Source organism: Podarcis tiliguerta (genome assembly GCF_965153285.1).
Source record: "Podarcis tiliguerta genome assembly, chromosome: 10".
NCBI classification, from domain to species: Eukaryota; Metazoa; Chordata; class Lepidosauria; order Squamata; family Lacertidae; genus Podarcis; species Podarcis tiliguerta.
This window is the reverse complement of record NC_139543.1, coordinates 7,911,812-7,927,593: the sequence shown is the minus strand read 5'-3', so window position 1 is coordinate 7,927,593 and position 15,782 is coordinate 7,911,812. Positions and strand designations below refer to the sequence as shown.

The following is a 15,782-nucleotide window of genomic DNA, read 5'->3' as shown; positions in this document are numbered from 1 at the left end:
TAAGGGATTAGCGGTTTAGCTGCTAAAAGGCTATTAGCAGCTTAGCGCTTCAGAAAAAGGGCTTGGGGAGCGAAAAAAAACTCAAAAATTTTCGTCATTTTCGTCTTGCGAAGCAAGCCCATAGGGAAATTCGTCTTGCGAAGCACCTCTGAAAACGAAAAACCCTTTCGTCTTGCGGGTTTTCCGTCTTGCGAGGCATTCGTCTTGCGGGGCACCACTGTACTTGTGCCGTTGAACCAATCACGCAACATTCATTCCCTACTAATAAATCTACAACACTTAAAATATAAATCCGGGGACATTGAATGAAATCCGGGGACAGATTTTGTCCGGGGACAGATTTGTAAATCCAGGGATTGTCCCCGGGAAACAGGGACATGTTGTAACCATAAGCTACAAAGAGCAGCTACTGACACTGCCACATATTGAGAACTTTTGCTTCTGTTGAAAGCAGTACTGCAACTTACTTTGAGGGGGTTGGGTTAAAGTTGCTTTTCACATTATTATGCTTTTTGTTAAAAGTAGCAGTTAAGTTCGAATTGGAGCTTTGGCAAAATATTTAGGAGAAAGGTATGTGGGAGGTAGAAATTCATCAAGTGGGAATGAAGGGGAAAGTTGCCAGTCGTCAGCTAATAGACTCTGCTTCTTCTAATTGCCTGTTGAAGTGGAGAATCAAATGGTGGTTTATGAAGCTCCATGCATGCAAACTGGGAGAACTTCAAGAGCAGACCAGCTCAAAAAATACCACAGAACACATGCAGAAACATTTGAGCATGCTTTAGACTCTTGGGAACATGGCTTTACTTTCAGAGTTTGGGGTCACTCACCTATTCCCCAACCCTAGATATGATCACTGTGGTCCAGTGGGTAATGTATTGGACCTGGGTCTGGTAGCCAAATCTCCCAATTCCAGCCCAGGTGCACTCTCCCAAGCTCCTAATGTTTGGTTTATGGATCTGTAGATATTGGGGAAAACGATAAAGCATACACTGTTAAAACAGAACCAGGGTGGGTTTTTTCCCGGTATAAATGAATATAGTCACCATTTGTGATATATTGGTTTTTTAGAATGCATTATGACACTCCTCTGTTTACATAAAATGCACAAATGGGTTATTTGGCTGGATTTTGATTCTATAGAGGAACCATATTTCAGTGGGTAGAGCACATGTTTTGCATGCAAAATATTATACGTTAATTCAGTATAAATGAAACTTAGATAATAAGGTGGGGGAAAACCTCTCCTTGAGACCTTGAAGAGCTGGTCCCAGTCACAATAGTAGCAGGGGCAAGTAACTTGTGGCCTTACAGGTGTTTTTGGACTCCCATCAGCCTCAGCCAACATGGCCATTGTTCAGGAATTATGGGAGTTGAAGTCCAGGAATATCTGGGCCAATAATCTTACACCATATAAGACAGATTCATATGTTTGTGCAGCAAATGAAATAGTTGTTATGAGTACGCCTCCTCATCGGTTGGTTGCAGAACTTGGGTCCCCCGCTGTTGTTGGGCCACAACTCCCATCATCCCTAGCTAGCAGGACCAGTGGTCAGTGACGATGGGAGTTGTAGTCCAACAACAGCTGGTCACTCCAGCTTGAGAAACACTGAGGAGCAGTGAATAAACTTTTGACAGTAGAAAAAGAAATGATGGTCTCTTGACTGATTGAACAACAGACAAGATAGCTGTCTTCGTGTGAACAGAGTTGCTGGCCAATGCTAAGCCACATTGTACACAGACAGTACCTAATTGTGTGGTAGTCCTGAGCTGTGTTTTCAAAATGCAAAAGGTCATGGTAATTGGGAGGGTAAGTTTACCGCCATCCCTACTTAGTCACCTTGAGATTTGCCCCCAACAAAACTTTATTAATGTGCGGAGTATTTTCCTTTTATGGTAGTTGTCTTTCTCTTTTTTAAGCTGTTTATAAAGTTATATTGTCTAACTGGTAGGGTGTGAAACCTGGTTAGTGATGGTGTTTTTGTGTCTGTAGTCAAAACAGTTGGCGCTGCAAGTGTGCTGCTTACTGGAGCAGTCGCCTGCCTCACTTCCAGCCTTTGCAGAATACTTAATCATATTGCTGTCATTCTCTGACAGTGTCCGTAATGTGAATCATTTCATGTTCCAGCAGTACAAGTTGTTTACAGTCGCCCTAGAATTGGATTAACTTGGCAGACTGGGCCTCGGTGTAAGTCCTTTTAGTTTACATTTCTTCTAGCAAGCTGTTTTGTATACTGTGTCTTCTTGCTGATTTCCCCCTCCCCAGCAGAAATGAGGAGTTTTTAGCTGTTTTATGTCGGAAGACAATGTATGTAACCAATACAGGAAAAGTGCAACTTGGTGGGTATTTCAGCTGATTGTTTTCCAGTTACGTCTCTGGAGTTAACAAGTTTCTTAAATTGCTTTTTTTTTTAATCAAAAACATCAGTACTCTTCTTCGACCCGGCAGTCTGTTTCCTTTGTCAGTTTACTCGAAGAGCCAAAGCTAAACTCTCTGCCATTTCCTTTTCAACAGTGCAAATACAATTGGAGTGGATTCAGTTTGAAGATTGTTTTCAACCAAAATTGAAACTCTGTTTATCCAACTCTCTCAGGTTATACATTTTTCTTTGGATATTTTCTACCACTCCTACAACGCTCTTAATTTGTTAGCAGACTTTCCCTCTCCCTTCCTTCCTTTCTGTTATTTAATTTAATGGACAACAGTGTGTGCTAGACTTTGTCACAAGGAAAATGAAAGTGTTTAGCAAGGTGTTTATGGCGATTGGCTGTGAAGTAACTGCCTTGTTATCCCTAATCTCCCCAATGACTCAAGTTATTTGGCTCATTACAAGAGTATGCTTTTTTGTATTAAAATATGCTTGGCACTTGGTTTAATGTTTAAACCTTTTAAACTGGAAGCATACGTCATATCAGTTACTAAGATAGTAACCTACAAAGTTGTTGACTTATGACGGGTATGCCTGTACGAAATCAGTTTGGTTGCATGCTTAATGAAAATTCCAAATGAAGTGTGTCAATCTATAGTTTTGCGATATTAACAGGAAGTACATTGCAGTAGCACATTAACACCATTGTAAATGAGTCCCTACCTTGCTCTGAGTCTCTGGTTTTCAATTTTGTAAGCTAACATTGATAAGTAGCTTTCTAGCTGGGTGGTGGCCTGATTTTCCAGTTTTCACTGGGGATCTTGAGCTGTATCTCAGTAAGCCTGCCTGAGACAAGTAAAATTTTTGTTGCCTCTGTTCTTCTTTTGCTCCCAGGATTTTGTCTGCCCACAGAGTTATGTCCCCATATCTGGCACTCTCTGAGCGCTTAAATGTTGGGAAGGCCGTGGTGACCTGCAGGGTTTCATATAACGCTATGTATGCTCTATTTTCATGAGGCTCATTTTTCAATGTAAAAAGTGCCCTTTCAGTAAGTTGGAAGAATCTGGCAAACTGCACACCTCCCCTTCAGTTACTTCGTGCATTTTTTGCACCCTATTTGCAACCATTATTTGTTGAATTACTGCTGCTGTCTCATTTTATTTTAAAGGGCTTCTTCATGGCATGTTGTTGTTGTTTAGTCGTTTAGTCGTGTCCGACTCTTCGTGACCCCATGGACCAGAGCACGCCAGGCACTCCTGTCTTCCACTGCCTCCCGCAGTTTGGTCAGACTCATGTTTGTAGCTTCGAGAACACTGCCCAACCATCTCGTCCTCTGTTGTCCCCTTCTCCTTGTGCCCTCCATCTTTCCCAACATCAGGGTCTTTTCCAGGGAGTCTTCTCTTCTCATGAGGTGGCCAAAGTCTTGGAGCCTCAGCTTCACGATCTGTCCTTCCAGTGAGCACTCAGGGCTGATTTCCTTAAGAATGGATACGTTTGATCTTCTTGCAGTCCATGGGACTCTCAAGAGTCTCCTCCAGCACCAATTGTCCATGGAGTTTTCTTGGCAGGGATACTGGAGTGGCTTGCCGGTTCCTGCTCCAGGTGGATCACGTTTGGTCAAAACTCTCCACTATGACCTGTCCATCTTGGGTGGCCCTGCACGGCATAGCTCATAGCTTCTCTGAGTTATTCAAGCCCCTTCGCCACGGCAAGGCAGTGATCCATGAAGGGGTTAGTCCATGCTGATAGTCATGGCATAGTCCATGCCAATCAGGGATCATGCAATGAACATAATGACATCATATCGCTGCCTAGTCCAAGTCTTATATTTTATAGAGAGCTTTAAAAAAAAAACAGGGGGTTTTTAAAAGACAGAATATCAATGGAGGAATTCTAAGCTCTCTTATTATCCTAACTGTGAATGGAGAGAGGAAACTTATCCCATTGACTAGGCAGCAAGGCTGATACTATCAGCCGTATTATGCTGGTGTTTTTACTGCCCACCACCATTGCACGGGAGAACTCTTGCCCTTATGCAGCTATGATTATTTGCAACAGAATGTTGTTGGCGATAAAGAAGCTACATTTAATCAACCACACATGATCTGATAGGGTGGGGGGAATACTGGCCTGATTGCTTTGGCAGTGGAAGCATATCTAAGAAAAGTTTTTTTCAAAAATCACCGAAAAGGGGCTCAGCAGTCCTTTTATGGTTGGTCCAGTAAGGAAAAATGCTTTAATCAGCAGAAATGGGGTTGAAATGGTCGCATTCTTAGCCCACCAAGTTCCTTTTATAGATTTTTCTTTAGTAACTCATTTCTACTCTTCTGCCGCTGACTTAGCATCCTGTGGCTGCGCAACTGAAATTTACTTCACTTCCTGCCTTTTTGCATTTGTTGTTCCTAGGGCTTTTCATATGATTCTTTATCCTGAGATGATAATGATTTGTTTCACTCCAATCAGCAATTAATCTGTAAGCCTGGGGGGAAATACGAAAGCATAGTAATAATTTGGAGTTCTTGGCTCTCACCTTTTTGTGTTTTTCTCTGAATAACTGACCACTGTAGCATATGGTGACTTGGGTAATCACAAAGTTCAAAATTCAATACAAATAAACAACCCTGGATAATAAACAGGAATGACATAACTTTATTCAGGCATATGCAAAAGTTATTGGCTGAAGACTGTAGCATGCATAAACACGATCTGATATGCTAGATTTTGATAATGTAAAGGCATAAATATTCATTCTTCTAGGCATTGTTCTTTTCACACATTCCAATTTTCTTTACTCTTTTTTCTAATGTTTGCAGTGATACTTGGCTTGTGTTCTTTTTAAGAGCTCTAGTAAGCACTGGGCATTTTTGAGCGGTTGAGATCATGTTGCTACTAAAGATTGATTATCCGACTTCATAATCTATTGACATAAAGCTAATCCACACAGTTTTAACATTGGGGTATGTGAATTAAATGTATAACGAGGTATTGGCTTTTGCATGCATGAGACTGTACAGCCAGTTTAGAGATCAGCTTAGACATTTGATATGTGCATGTGCTGAGGAATGGAAGAGAGGGCATTCTTAAGAGAGGCCCTTGACTCTTACACATTGAGCGTCTTTCCCCTTGTATTGGTTGAACAGAATGTGACCTTTAAGGTCCATGGGCTTCTCACTTTAATTTTACTGAAGGATTAAAGAAGGAATTAATGTTGTCTTTCTTGCCCTTTTGTTTTTAATTGATTATGACCGTTAATATAAATAGTTAAATACTGATCAGTATAAACACTTAGGCAGTTCATTCAGATTCAGTTCGTAGTTCAATTTCTTCCCCGTTGCAAAGATAGGATCTGGCATTTCCTAGAAATGTGGTAATTAATGGTCCCTAATGAGAACGAGTATGTGCAAACTGTTACTGCAGATCAAATCATGAGCAAATGAAAAGGCTGAAATTTGAAGTTTTGCATATCATAGTACAGTGGTACCTCAAGTTAAGTACTTAATTTGTTCCGGAGGTCTGTACTTAACCTGAAACTGTACTTAACCTGAAGCACCACTTTAGCTAATGGGGCCTCCTGCTGCCGCCACGCCGCTGGAGCACAATTTCTGTTCTCATCCTGAAGCCAAGTTCTTAACCCGAGGTAATATTTCTGGGTTAGCAGAGTCTGTAACCTGAAGTGTATGTAACCTGAAGTGTTTGTAACCTGCAGCGTATGTAACCTGAGGTGTTTGCTAACAGGTACAGGAAGTCAGGACAAAAAGTTAGGACTGTTTCAAAGCTTGTAACTGATCTGTGAGCCAGTTACTTTTATTTTCTGCTGCTCAAGCATGGGATCACATGATGACATATATGTACAGCAGCCATTTTGGCGATTCTCTTTTTATTTTACAAATGTGCCATTAAGATCATGGTAATTGCCACCACGTCTGAAATTATTTGCCCTAGTCTCAACATTACTCTATTCTTAATTACAAGTCTACAAACAAGACTTGCGGGGGGGGGGGGGGAATGCTGGGAATTATTTTTGCGAGGGAACTGTACCTTTGTTGTGTAATTATTCGGCCACCCTGTTAAGCTGAATAGCACAGAGTGAAGAATTGTTAAGGAGAATTCTATTTATTATCCATACAGCTTGTATCTAGGCTGAAGATACCTGCAAACCAGCCTACTCATCAGACCTAAGAGTCCCACTTGGTTTCCATTTGGCTTTTCCAAGGACTGTATTTCAATGCCAGCTCAGCAATAGCCTTTAGCATTGATTCATGAAGCACACAGTGTGGCACTGTACTCCATTACTATTTTGGCCACCTGTATATTATAATATATATTATAGTATAAATAATGTTTGAATAGCAAATCAGTTTTATTCAGGATGCTTTGGGCTTGTGGTTTCTATACTGCTGCTTGGGTTTCTTTCTTTTTTCTTACCTAGCTGCCATTGTCTTGCCTATTCATTGTCTGTGGGTTTTCCCCTCCCTGCTTTAGAACGAAGACACGGTTCAATGTGTAAGCCTTCGCCATCTCCAGCTTCTCCACCCTGCAATTCCAGGGCATCATTTATACAGATGAAACCGAGATCCTGTATCAGCGGCCATAACCCCGTCAATAACAACTCAAAGCCATTCAAAACGCCCAAAGACAATCTAATTACCTCCACTAGCAAACAGCACATGGTCTTTTCTTCGAAAGTATCAAGGGATAAACCTTGGTAAGTTGCTGTCCTGGAAAACTTTTGGTGTTTTTTTTTCCTTCTCCTTTTCCTTCTTAATATTTATTATAAAACAGGCAAGGAAATTTAATATGTGGCTGAATAATGGATCTCTTCTAGCGTTGGAGTTGTGTGTGTGTGTGTGTGTGTGTCTTAAATAGAAGATGGGCATATTGTTTTTGTGGTGTACCACAAAATGACATAAAATAAACCATCAGATTATATCCACAAAACAAAGACAGCGCAAATTAGTAGCTCAAATGAATTTATCAACATAGTTGAATTGTCCCTCAAAGGAAGTCTGAGTGAACAGGTGAGTTTTCAGCAGGTACTTCAGTGCCAATACTGCAGGTGCCTGCCTGCTTTGCTGCCACACTTAGGACCCTGAATTTGCACACCCACTACTTTCCTGCCTCTCCTTAGTTCCTTGTGCTGTGTTGACGGTTGCTCCAAAATTTCCCCTGAATTCCGGGTGTTGCTCTTGGTAGGAGGAGCTCCAGGAGCACAGCTGGAAGTATAGAATTCCCCATTTGGTACTTGGATCCCAGACAATAGCTGTATATAAGAATAATACTGTTACTGCATGATTTGTGTGTTGTATCTGCCCAATTGCCTGTGGTGTTCTATTTGACTAATTCATTGTGAATTATTTACATACGGGAATTCATTCATGGCGCAAGAGCTGGAAACTTCCATTTATGCCCTGTGGTATGTGTGTGTGTACTTAACACATGCATATGTGCACACCTAACCCCCCCCCCCCAGTCATTTCATGTTGCAGCTCCATTGGCATTAATAGGAAATGTTTGTTTAGTGGCAAGCCCAACCAGCTCTTAAGCAGATACAGTAGATTTATGGGTACCAGTAAAAAGCATCAAACTGTCAATAATTTCGTTTATTGTTATATTTGTGCTGTCATTCTGGACTGTAATCAGCCCTGCTGCTGCAACAGACTTCCATGCATGCGACAGAACGTCATCTTCAAAAACCACAGAGCCTAGGACTTGCCGATCAGAAGGTCGGCGGTTTGAATCCCCGCGACGGGGACCCGTTGCTGGGTCCCTGTTCCTGCCCACCTAGCAGTTCGAAAGCACGTCAAAGTGCAAGTAGATAAATAGGTACCACTCCAGCGGGAAGGTAAACGGTGTTTCCGTGCGCTGCTTTGGTTTGCCAGAAGCAGCTTAGTCATGCTGGCCACATGACCCAGAAGCTGTACGCCGGCTCCCTCGGCCAACAAAGCAAGATGAGCGCCGCAACCCCAGAGTCAGTCACGACTGGACCTAATGGTCAGGGGTCCCTTTACCTTTACCTTTATTGAATGAGGACCTGTTTTTTCAGCCCTTTGAGGCTGCTTTTTAATAGCACTTTATGCCAAAAGGGTTAAAACATACTTGAATATTAGTGTCTCTGCACATGTGCAGAAGGAAGTCTCTCTTGCAAAACAAACCTTAAAAGGTAAAGGTACCCCTGCCCGTATGGGCCAGTCGTGACCGACTCTAGGGTTGTGCGCTCATCTCACTCAAGAGGCCGGGAGTCGGCGCCGTCCGAAGACACTTCCGGGTCACGTGGCCAGCGTGACGAGGCTGCACTGGTGAGCCAGTATCAGCGCCACACACGGAAACGCCGTTTACCTTCCCACTATAAAGCGGTACCTATTTATCTACTTGCACTTAAGGGTGCTTTCGAACTGCTAGGTGGGCAGGAGCTGGGAACGAACGACGGGAGCTCACCCCGCAGTGGGGATTCGAACCGCTGACCTTACGATCAGCAAGTCCTAGGCGCTGAGGTTTTACCCACAGCGCCACCCGCATCCTTTAAACAAACCTTAGGCATTGCTAAATGACTGTCAGGAACTCTAACAGGGCCTGAACTTCCTGAGATCTGGAAAACTAGGACTTCTGCGAGGAAGTCAAATATACTATATCATTTTTTACAGCTGTGGTGACCCTATTCATCATGTCTCCTTTGTCCTGGATTCCTGTGGCAGTCTTCAGTATATAGATCCTCCCTTAATTTATAATCTAGAACAGCCTCTAACTCTAGGGCAGCATATTGCCATATCTTGCTCTGGCTTTCTCTAGAAAAAATAATAATTTGTCAATATTGCATTTGATATTTCTGTCCTGGAAACATCTGAAGAAGGAGCAACCTCAGGCCTTTGTGTGATAGGATATGGGCTGTTGTATCTTTATTGCAGTTTTTAATATTTGACAAGGCCCATTACTGAACAGTTTTCTTTCCTAAGGGACAAAAGTTGAATGCATTGTAATTGTAGCATATAGAGTAGAAAAGGTGATTCCTTTATCTGTGAGAATTAGATTGGATATGCACTAGTTCACACCCTCCAAGTGTCTCTATTTTCCAGGGATGTCCCTGATTTACAGAAGCCGTCCCAATTTCTGATTGGATCCCAGAATGTCCCGCTTTTCCTGAGGACATCCCTATTTTCATTGGAGAAATGTTGGAGGGTGTGGAGTTATCCGACCCCCAAGCCATCTGAAGGCAATCCTGTATAGGGAAGTTTTTTTAAAATGCTTAATGTTTTATTATGTTTTTATATATGTTGGAAGCTGCCCAGAGTGGTTGGGGCAACACAGTAAGATGTGTGGGGTATAAATAGTAAAATTATCATTATGGAATGGGGCGCCCCTATTTTCATCGGAGAAATGTTGGAGGGTATGCTAGTTCATTTGCTCTTAATTAAAAATGACATAATATTAGAAAGGGACGTTACTTATTTTCTCGGCTGCCACTGTGCTGTTTCCAATGTGAGACTTTCCTTTGGACCACATTCGGTGAGACCAAACTTGGGTCCATTAAATTCTGTGGGTCTACTCCGAGTAAAAGTTAGCTGTATATGACCCAATAAGAGGTTGTGATGTTGCAAGTTAATAAGGAATTCTGACTTCCTTTGGAAAAGACATTTCCTGAGGAGGGGATAGGAGGAATCACATCAAAATGGCTGAACCCCACTCCATGACAACATGGCGACAGCAAAAAGCTGATGAAATATTAGTTAATCCCAGTAGTTATTTTATATACCTGGGGGAATGTCTGCTACTTTTTGTTCTTGGATTATAACATCAAGAGTATGAATTCTCAATAGGTAACAGGCACTATCCATTCCAAAGTTGTCATTTATAGGCAAAAGGTAGCAACCACAGACTCAAACCCATTTTAAAACAGAGAAAACAGTCCTGTTTCTACTGAGAGGTTCTACTGAGAGGTTGATCCAGATTAATTTTTCAAGCCTCTGTCCAGCATCTACTGAAAAGCAGCACTTAGAATCATAGAATTGTAGAGTTGGAAGGGACTAAAAGACCAATCCTCTGCAGTGCAGGAATATTTTGCCCAGTGTGGGGCTCATACCCACAACGCTGGAATTAAGAATCTCCTGCTCTACCAACTGAGCTATCCCAACTTGTATTCCGGTTGGCTAGGGTGCCTTTTCGCCAATCCCATATGTTCTCAACTACAGCTTTATCACTAGGCTATCTCTACTCATCCTCATGTCTGGCTTCTTCGTCCCCCTTTACTGGATTGCAGTTTTACGGGGTTTTTTTTTAAGGAATAGGACCTGCTTCATGGAATCAGTTGTGGCTTTGACCCATCTTCTTGCAAGTTGCCCAGTTTCAAAACTCAGTCATTGTCACTTGTGCAAAATACAGTTCTGAATGATTCACTTACCCATGAAGTATATGCCATCATGTTTATTGTAGAGATGTACTTTGCTGATGCAAGTTAGCTGTGAAAGTAACTCCATTATAATTAAATTCCAGCGTCCAACAATGGATGCTAAAACACAGCCAGAGCTGGTTTAACCATGTTGATACGATAGAATAGGGCCTCATATGCAGTGATAGCATGACACCACTTCTGCTAAGTCTGTGTTGGGCTCCTTTAAAATTCTGCACAGATTGGAACACAGTGAATATTCTCCCGTCATGTGACTAAAGGAGCAACAGCCCTCATTTCCAACTGTAGAGAAATTTAAAAACTGGTAAACACAGGACAGATGCTGCACGTAGAAAATCTTCCATGAATGAAAGAATAGCGTATCGTGAAATGGAGAAAGATAATATGGGTTGAAGGCATATTGATGCATGAGACAAGAGAGGCATGGAGCTTCATGCTATCGTTCTGCCTATGACTACATCTCTATCTCTGTATTTATACTTCTGAAGTACTGAAAACAAGAATAACAAAAAAAAAAAAGGAACTGGTATTTTAAAAGGGGAAAAAATTGAATGCCCTTTTCAAATTCTTAAAGCAACCAGGTTAAACATTTCTTACAACAAGCTAACTTTAATGTGAAATTTTACAAAAGGTACTGGCCAGAATTTTGATTGTGAAATATTTTTGGCAATCAAAGATCTTCTCAATGTCCTAATGATGCATGGTGATTCAGGCTATTTTGACTTACGGCACATTTACCAAATCTCATACGCGGATGTAAAATCTGTATTGGTTAAACTGTACACTGGTTTTTTTTTAATGTTTGTGTCTGTTTCATTGTATTTTCCCTTTTCACCGGGCAGTGTTCAAGGCGGTTACCATAAGTGTACTTAAAGCACATCTCTAAATAATAATATAAATAATTAATGATTAATAATAATAATAAGTAAAATATCAGCAAGATAACTATAAAACAGAAAAGCCTTGGTTATAAAGTCTTCGAAATAAGTTAGTTTTAATTTGGCACTGAAATCAACACAAATTATTCACAATGCCAGTGTCTATTGCCATAGTTTTCCATTGGCTAGGCAGTAGGTTTCTGGTCTAACCAGTAAAATCTGGGGCACCCAAAGAATGACCCACAATGAAGATCTTAAAAAATGCCAGTTTCCTTTTTTCTTTTTCTCCTGTATCAGCAACATTAACTGAATGTGTTTTTAGTGTTGTGTGTGAAAGCTACTTCTGAGTTTGACTGAGATCAGAAAGTGAAATTAAGTATGGTAATAATATAATAAAGCAACAAGACTATAATGGAGCGAGGAGAACTTAAAGCTGAGTGCAATGATCCTTCTTGCTTGCTTTGTATACTTCTGCCAGTTCCACTGCAAAATATGTATTTATTACTACAGTGTCTGAAAACTTATTTTTAATTAATGAAACACTGAATCTGTTATTATAATACGATCAGTGTACATAGTCTTCTACAGAGTAAAGGTCTCTGTAGTCATAGGACTTACAATTTTGAGAGTCTGAATTTGTGCCACATTTTGCAGTAGTTTGGAACTGAATTACAGGTGGCGATCATTTCGCACAGGGGTTCCGTTCTGGTCCTCTATTTCAGGGTCCGTTCGATTTATTAAATGCTGTGACAATATTTAAAAGCATGCCATTAAAATCTTTTAAGACTTCTCTTCTGTCTATCAAACACTTTAGTTTGGATGATAAATTTGGAAACGTTAATATTCTTTTGACTCCTTTTATTCCCTGTGATGGGACGTGGGTGGCGCTGTGGGTTACACCACAGAGCCTAGGACTTGCCGATCAGAAGGTCGGCGGTTCGAATCGGGTGAGCTCCCGTTGCTCGGTCCCTGCTCCTGCCAACCTAGCAGTTCGAAAGCAAGTCAAAGTGCAAGTAGATAAATAGGTACCGCTCCGGCGGGAAGATAAATGGCGTTTCCGTGTGCTGCTCTGGTTTGCCAGAAGCGGCTTAGTCCTGCTGGCCATATGACCCAGAAACTGTACACCGGCTCCCTTGGCCAATAAAGCGAGATGAGCACCGCAACTCCAGAGTCTGTCACGACTGGACCTAATGGTCAGGGGTCCCTTTACCTTTACCTTTATTCCCTGTGATAGAGGCCTGCACTATACAGCCAGTAAGCCTTATAAATTTACACTATCTCAAGAGTAGGCATAATAATAATCAAAGAGAAAACATTTTTAAAAACAAGTACAGATAGGTTTGTAAAAATACATATATATCCCACTGCTTATATTTTTGTGTTTAGAACTGGCCATTAAGAAAATAGTATGCGCACATGTTAATAAACAGTACAGTGGTGCCTCGCAAGACGAAATTAATTCGTTCCGCGAGTCCCTTCATCTAGCGGTTTTTTCGTCTTGCGAAGCAACCCTATTAGCGGCTTAGCGGATTAGCGCTATTAGCGGTTTAGCGGCTATTAAAGGCTTAAGGGATTAGCGGATTAGCTGCTAAAAGGCTATTAGCGGTTTAGCGGCTTAGAAAAAGGGGGTGGGGAGCGAAAAAACCCCTCAAGAATCGCAAGACATTTTCGTCTTGCGAAGCAAGCCCATAGAGAAATTCGTCCTGCGAAGCGCATTGGAAAACGGAAAACCCTTTCGTCTAGCGGGTTTTCCGTCTTGCGAGGCATTCGTCTTGCGGGGTACCACTGTATAACTAAATGTGCCGGTTTTAGGTTAATTCCAGGGTTAGTAGCTGTAATGTGAAGCCAAGCATGGAAGGAAGTTGAGAGACTATATGTCACATTGTGCAGAAAACAGATCCTGAAGACTTTCTCTTTGGTGTTTCAGTGTTCCTGTTCCCGTAGTCAGTCTAGAGAAAATTCCTAACCTAGTGAAGGCAGATGGTGCCAATGTTAAAATGAACTCTGCAACCACTACCACCAGCTCCACCTCCTCGGCCTCTTCATCTACCACATCCGCTCCAATTAAATCTGCTTTGACATGTAAATCGGTGCCACCATCGCCAGAAAAGATTTTGAATGGCAAAGGCGTCATAGCTCCATCAATAGACAAGAAACACCAAAATGGCACTAAAAACAGTAACAAGTCTTACAAGAGAGTTTCAGGTAAGTAGCATTGTAGCATGACTTGATGAGATCCCATCATTCTTCGTTAGTAGCGTTTGTTGCTATTTATTATATCCCGGAGCTATTATTTACATAATGGTGATCTCGGCCCACATGTCAAATCTGTTTAAGCGTCAGTACCGAAGCACAACTTGCCTCACACTTTATATTGGTGTTTTGGTATTATTTCTTAATTTTGCAAAACGTAATGTAGGGGATGCGGGTGGCGCTGTGGGTTAAACCACAGAGCCTAGGACTTGCTGATCAGAAGGTTGGCGGTTCGAATCCCTGCGACGGGGTGAGCTCTCGTTGCTCGGTCCCTGCTCCTGCCAACCTAGCAGTTCGAAAGCACGTCAAAGTGCAAGTAGATAAATAGGTACCGCTCCAGCGGGAAGGTAAACGGCATTTCTGTGCGCTGCTCTGGTTCGCCAGAAGCGGCTTAGTCATGCTGGCCACGTGACCCGGAAGCTGTACGCCGGCTCCCTCGGCCAATAAAACGAGATGAGCGCCGCAACCCCAGAGTCGGTCACGACTGGACCTAATGGTCAGGGGTCCTTTACCTAATATAACGTAGGAGAGAACTAAGGAACAAATTCTGTAAAAATCAAACAGGATTATCTCATAAAGGAGGCTGTTGGCTGCTCTTCCCTTCAGCGGTTTTTAAATAAAATGGATTTGGATCTCAATATTGCCTTGCCCCAGTGGAAGGCGGGAACTTCTGGAACTAACCCAGTGTTCCCAAATTTGAACAAGCAAAAAAAAGCAATTGGTTTGCACAAATGAGAAATGCTACTACTTCTTCTCTCTTGGATAAAGGTAGGTGTCCTTTACTTGTCTCATTTGTCAGCATTCCCTTCATGTGAATATTCATGCCTTTGTTGGAACAAAGGCTTGCTGAAATGACACATAGCTTTGCTCATTGCATTTCAACTGGCAATCATCACTGTATAAACTACTAACTGTTGACTTATTACTGTACTCCTAAAAACTTAAAGAAGTAAAGATCATTTCATGTGTACTGATGGTGACCAGAAGATAGAACGCCTTCTAATGCAGGAATGTTGCTTGTACAATTCCATTTGGTTCATGATATAGGAAAGAATGTGATTTTTAAAAAATGTGTTTTGTTTGTTTTCAGCGCTTAAAATCTGGACAATGCATAAAATTTGAAAAGTAAAGATAACCATTGGCTCTGGGCTCATAGCCATGATAGACTTGAAAGATAAGGAATAGAACAAGACAAAGGAAAAGAGGGTGGGAAAAGAGGAGTAACCATGGGACGCTTTGGCAATGATTATTTTCAACGGGTTGGTTATTTAAAAAGGAAGGAACATAAAGTGGACCTCCGGAGGAAAGGGATAGATTTAAGAAGGAAGGTTAATGGGAGAATGGAGAATGTGGTGGAAGAAGGAGAAATAGGAAAGGTGTAGCGGTCCAAAGGTATGAAGATGCTCGAAAGCAAGAAAGTTAGTGGTAAATCGAAAGAAGAGACAAGAGGAAAAGGGAGAATATTCCGAGCAATTCAAGTGAAGAAAGGAACTGAGAGTAGGACAAAGGTCAGAAATAGGAGGACCAGAAAATAGAATCTTACAGAGATGCAAGTCTAGAATTGAGAAATGTGTGAGCAAGAAAAATAAATGAGCATTAAGAAACATTTGAGGTGAGAAAGCAATGCTGAACAATCAAGTCATCTTTGTTCAAATGTCGGGGGAGAAATGTACGCAATGCCTGAGTAAAGTATTAGCGCTTAACATTATAGGAGGGAAACTACAATTTTGGAGAAATTTGTGTGTGCTGAAATACTAGCTCTTGTACGGAGGAAGTTATCCACTCACCCCCTTTGATTATCCAGCTGCTTTGTGTTTTTATGGATCTATGCATGTTGCTTCAAAGCTGCAGTGTCTTTTCGCAATTGGAGAAGCCCAACTGGTA

The 15,782-nt window shown here is 41.6% G+C and overlaps 1 protein-coding gene across 9 annotated transcripts in view; it reads left to right on the top strand.

Annotated features, from left to right (window-relative positions):
- Positions 1–15,782, top strand: part of ATXN7L1 (ataxin 7 like 1) — an 80,472-nt gene that overhangs the window by 45,397 nt on the left and 19,293 nt on the right. For 7 of the 9 annotated variants that reach the window (XM_083399576.1, XM_083399575.1, XM_083399577.1 and 4 more), the window contains 2 exons: positions 6,849–7,071; positions 13,573–13,850. In XM_083399576.1, the coding sequence (XP_083255702.1) occupies positions 6,849–7,071; positions 13,573–13,850 (501 nt within the window). Of the gene's footprint in view, positions 1–2,087; positions 2,186–6,848; positions 7,072–13,572; positions 13,851–15,782 lie in introns of those variants that run through there. The other 2 variants (XM_083399581.1, XM_083399582.1) reach the window with 2 other exon arrangements.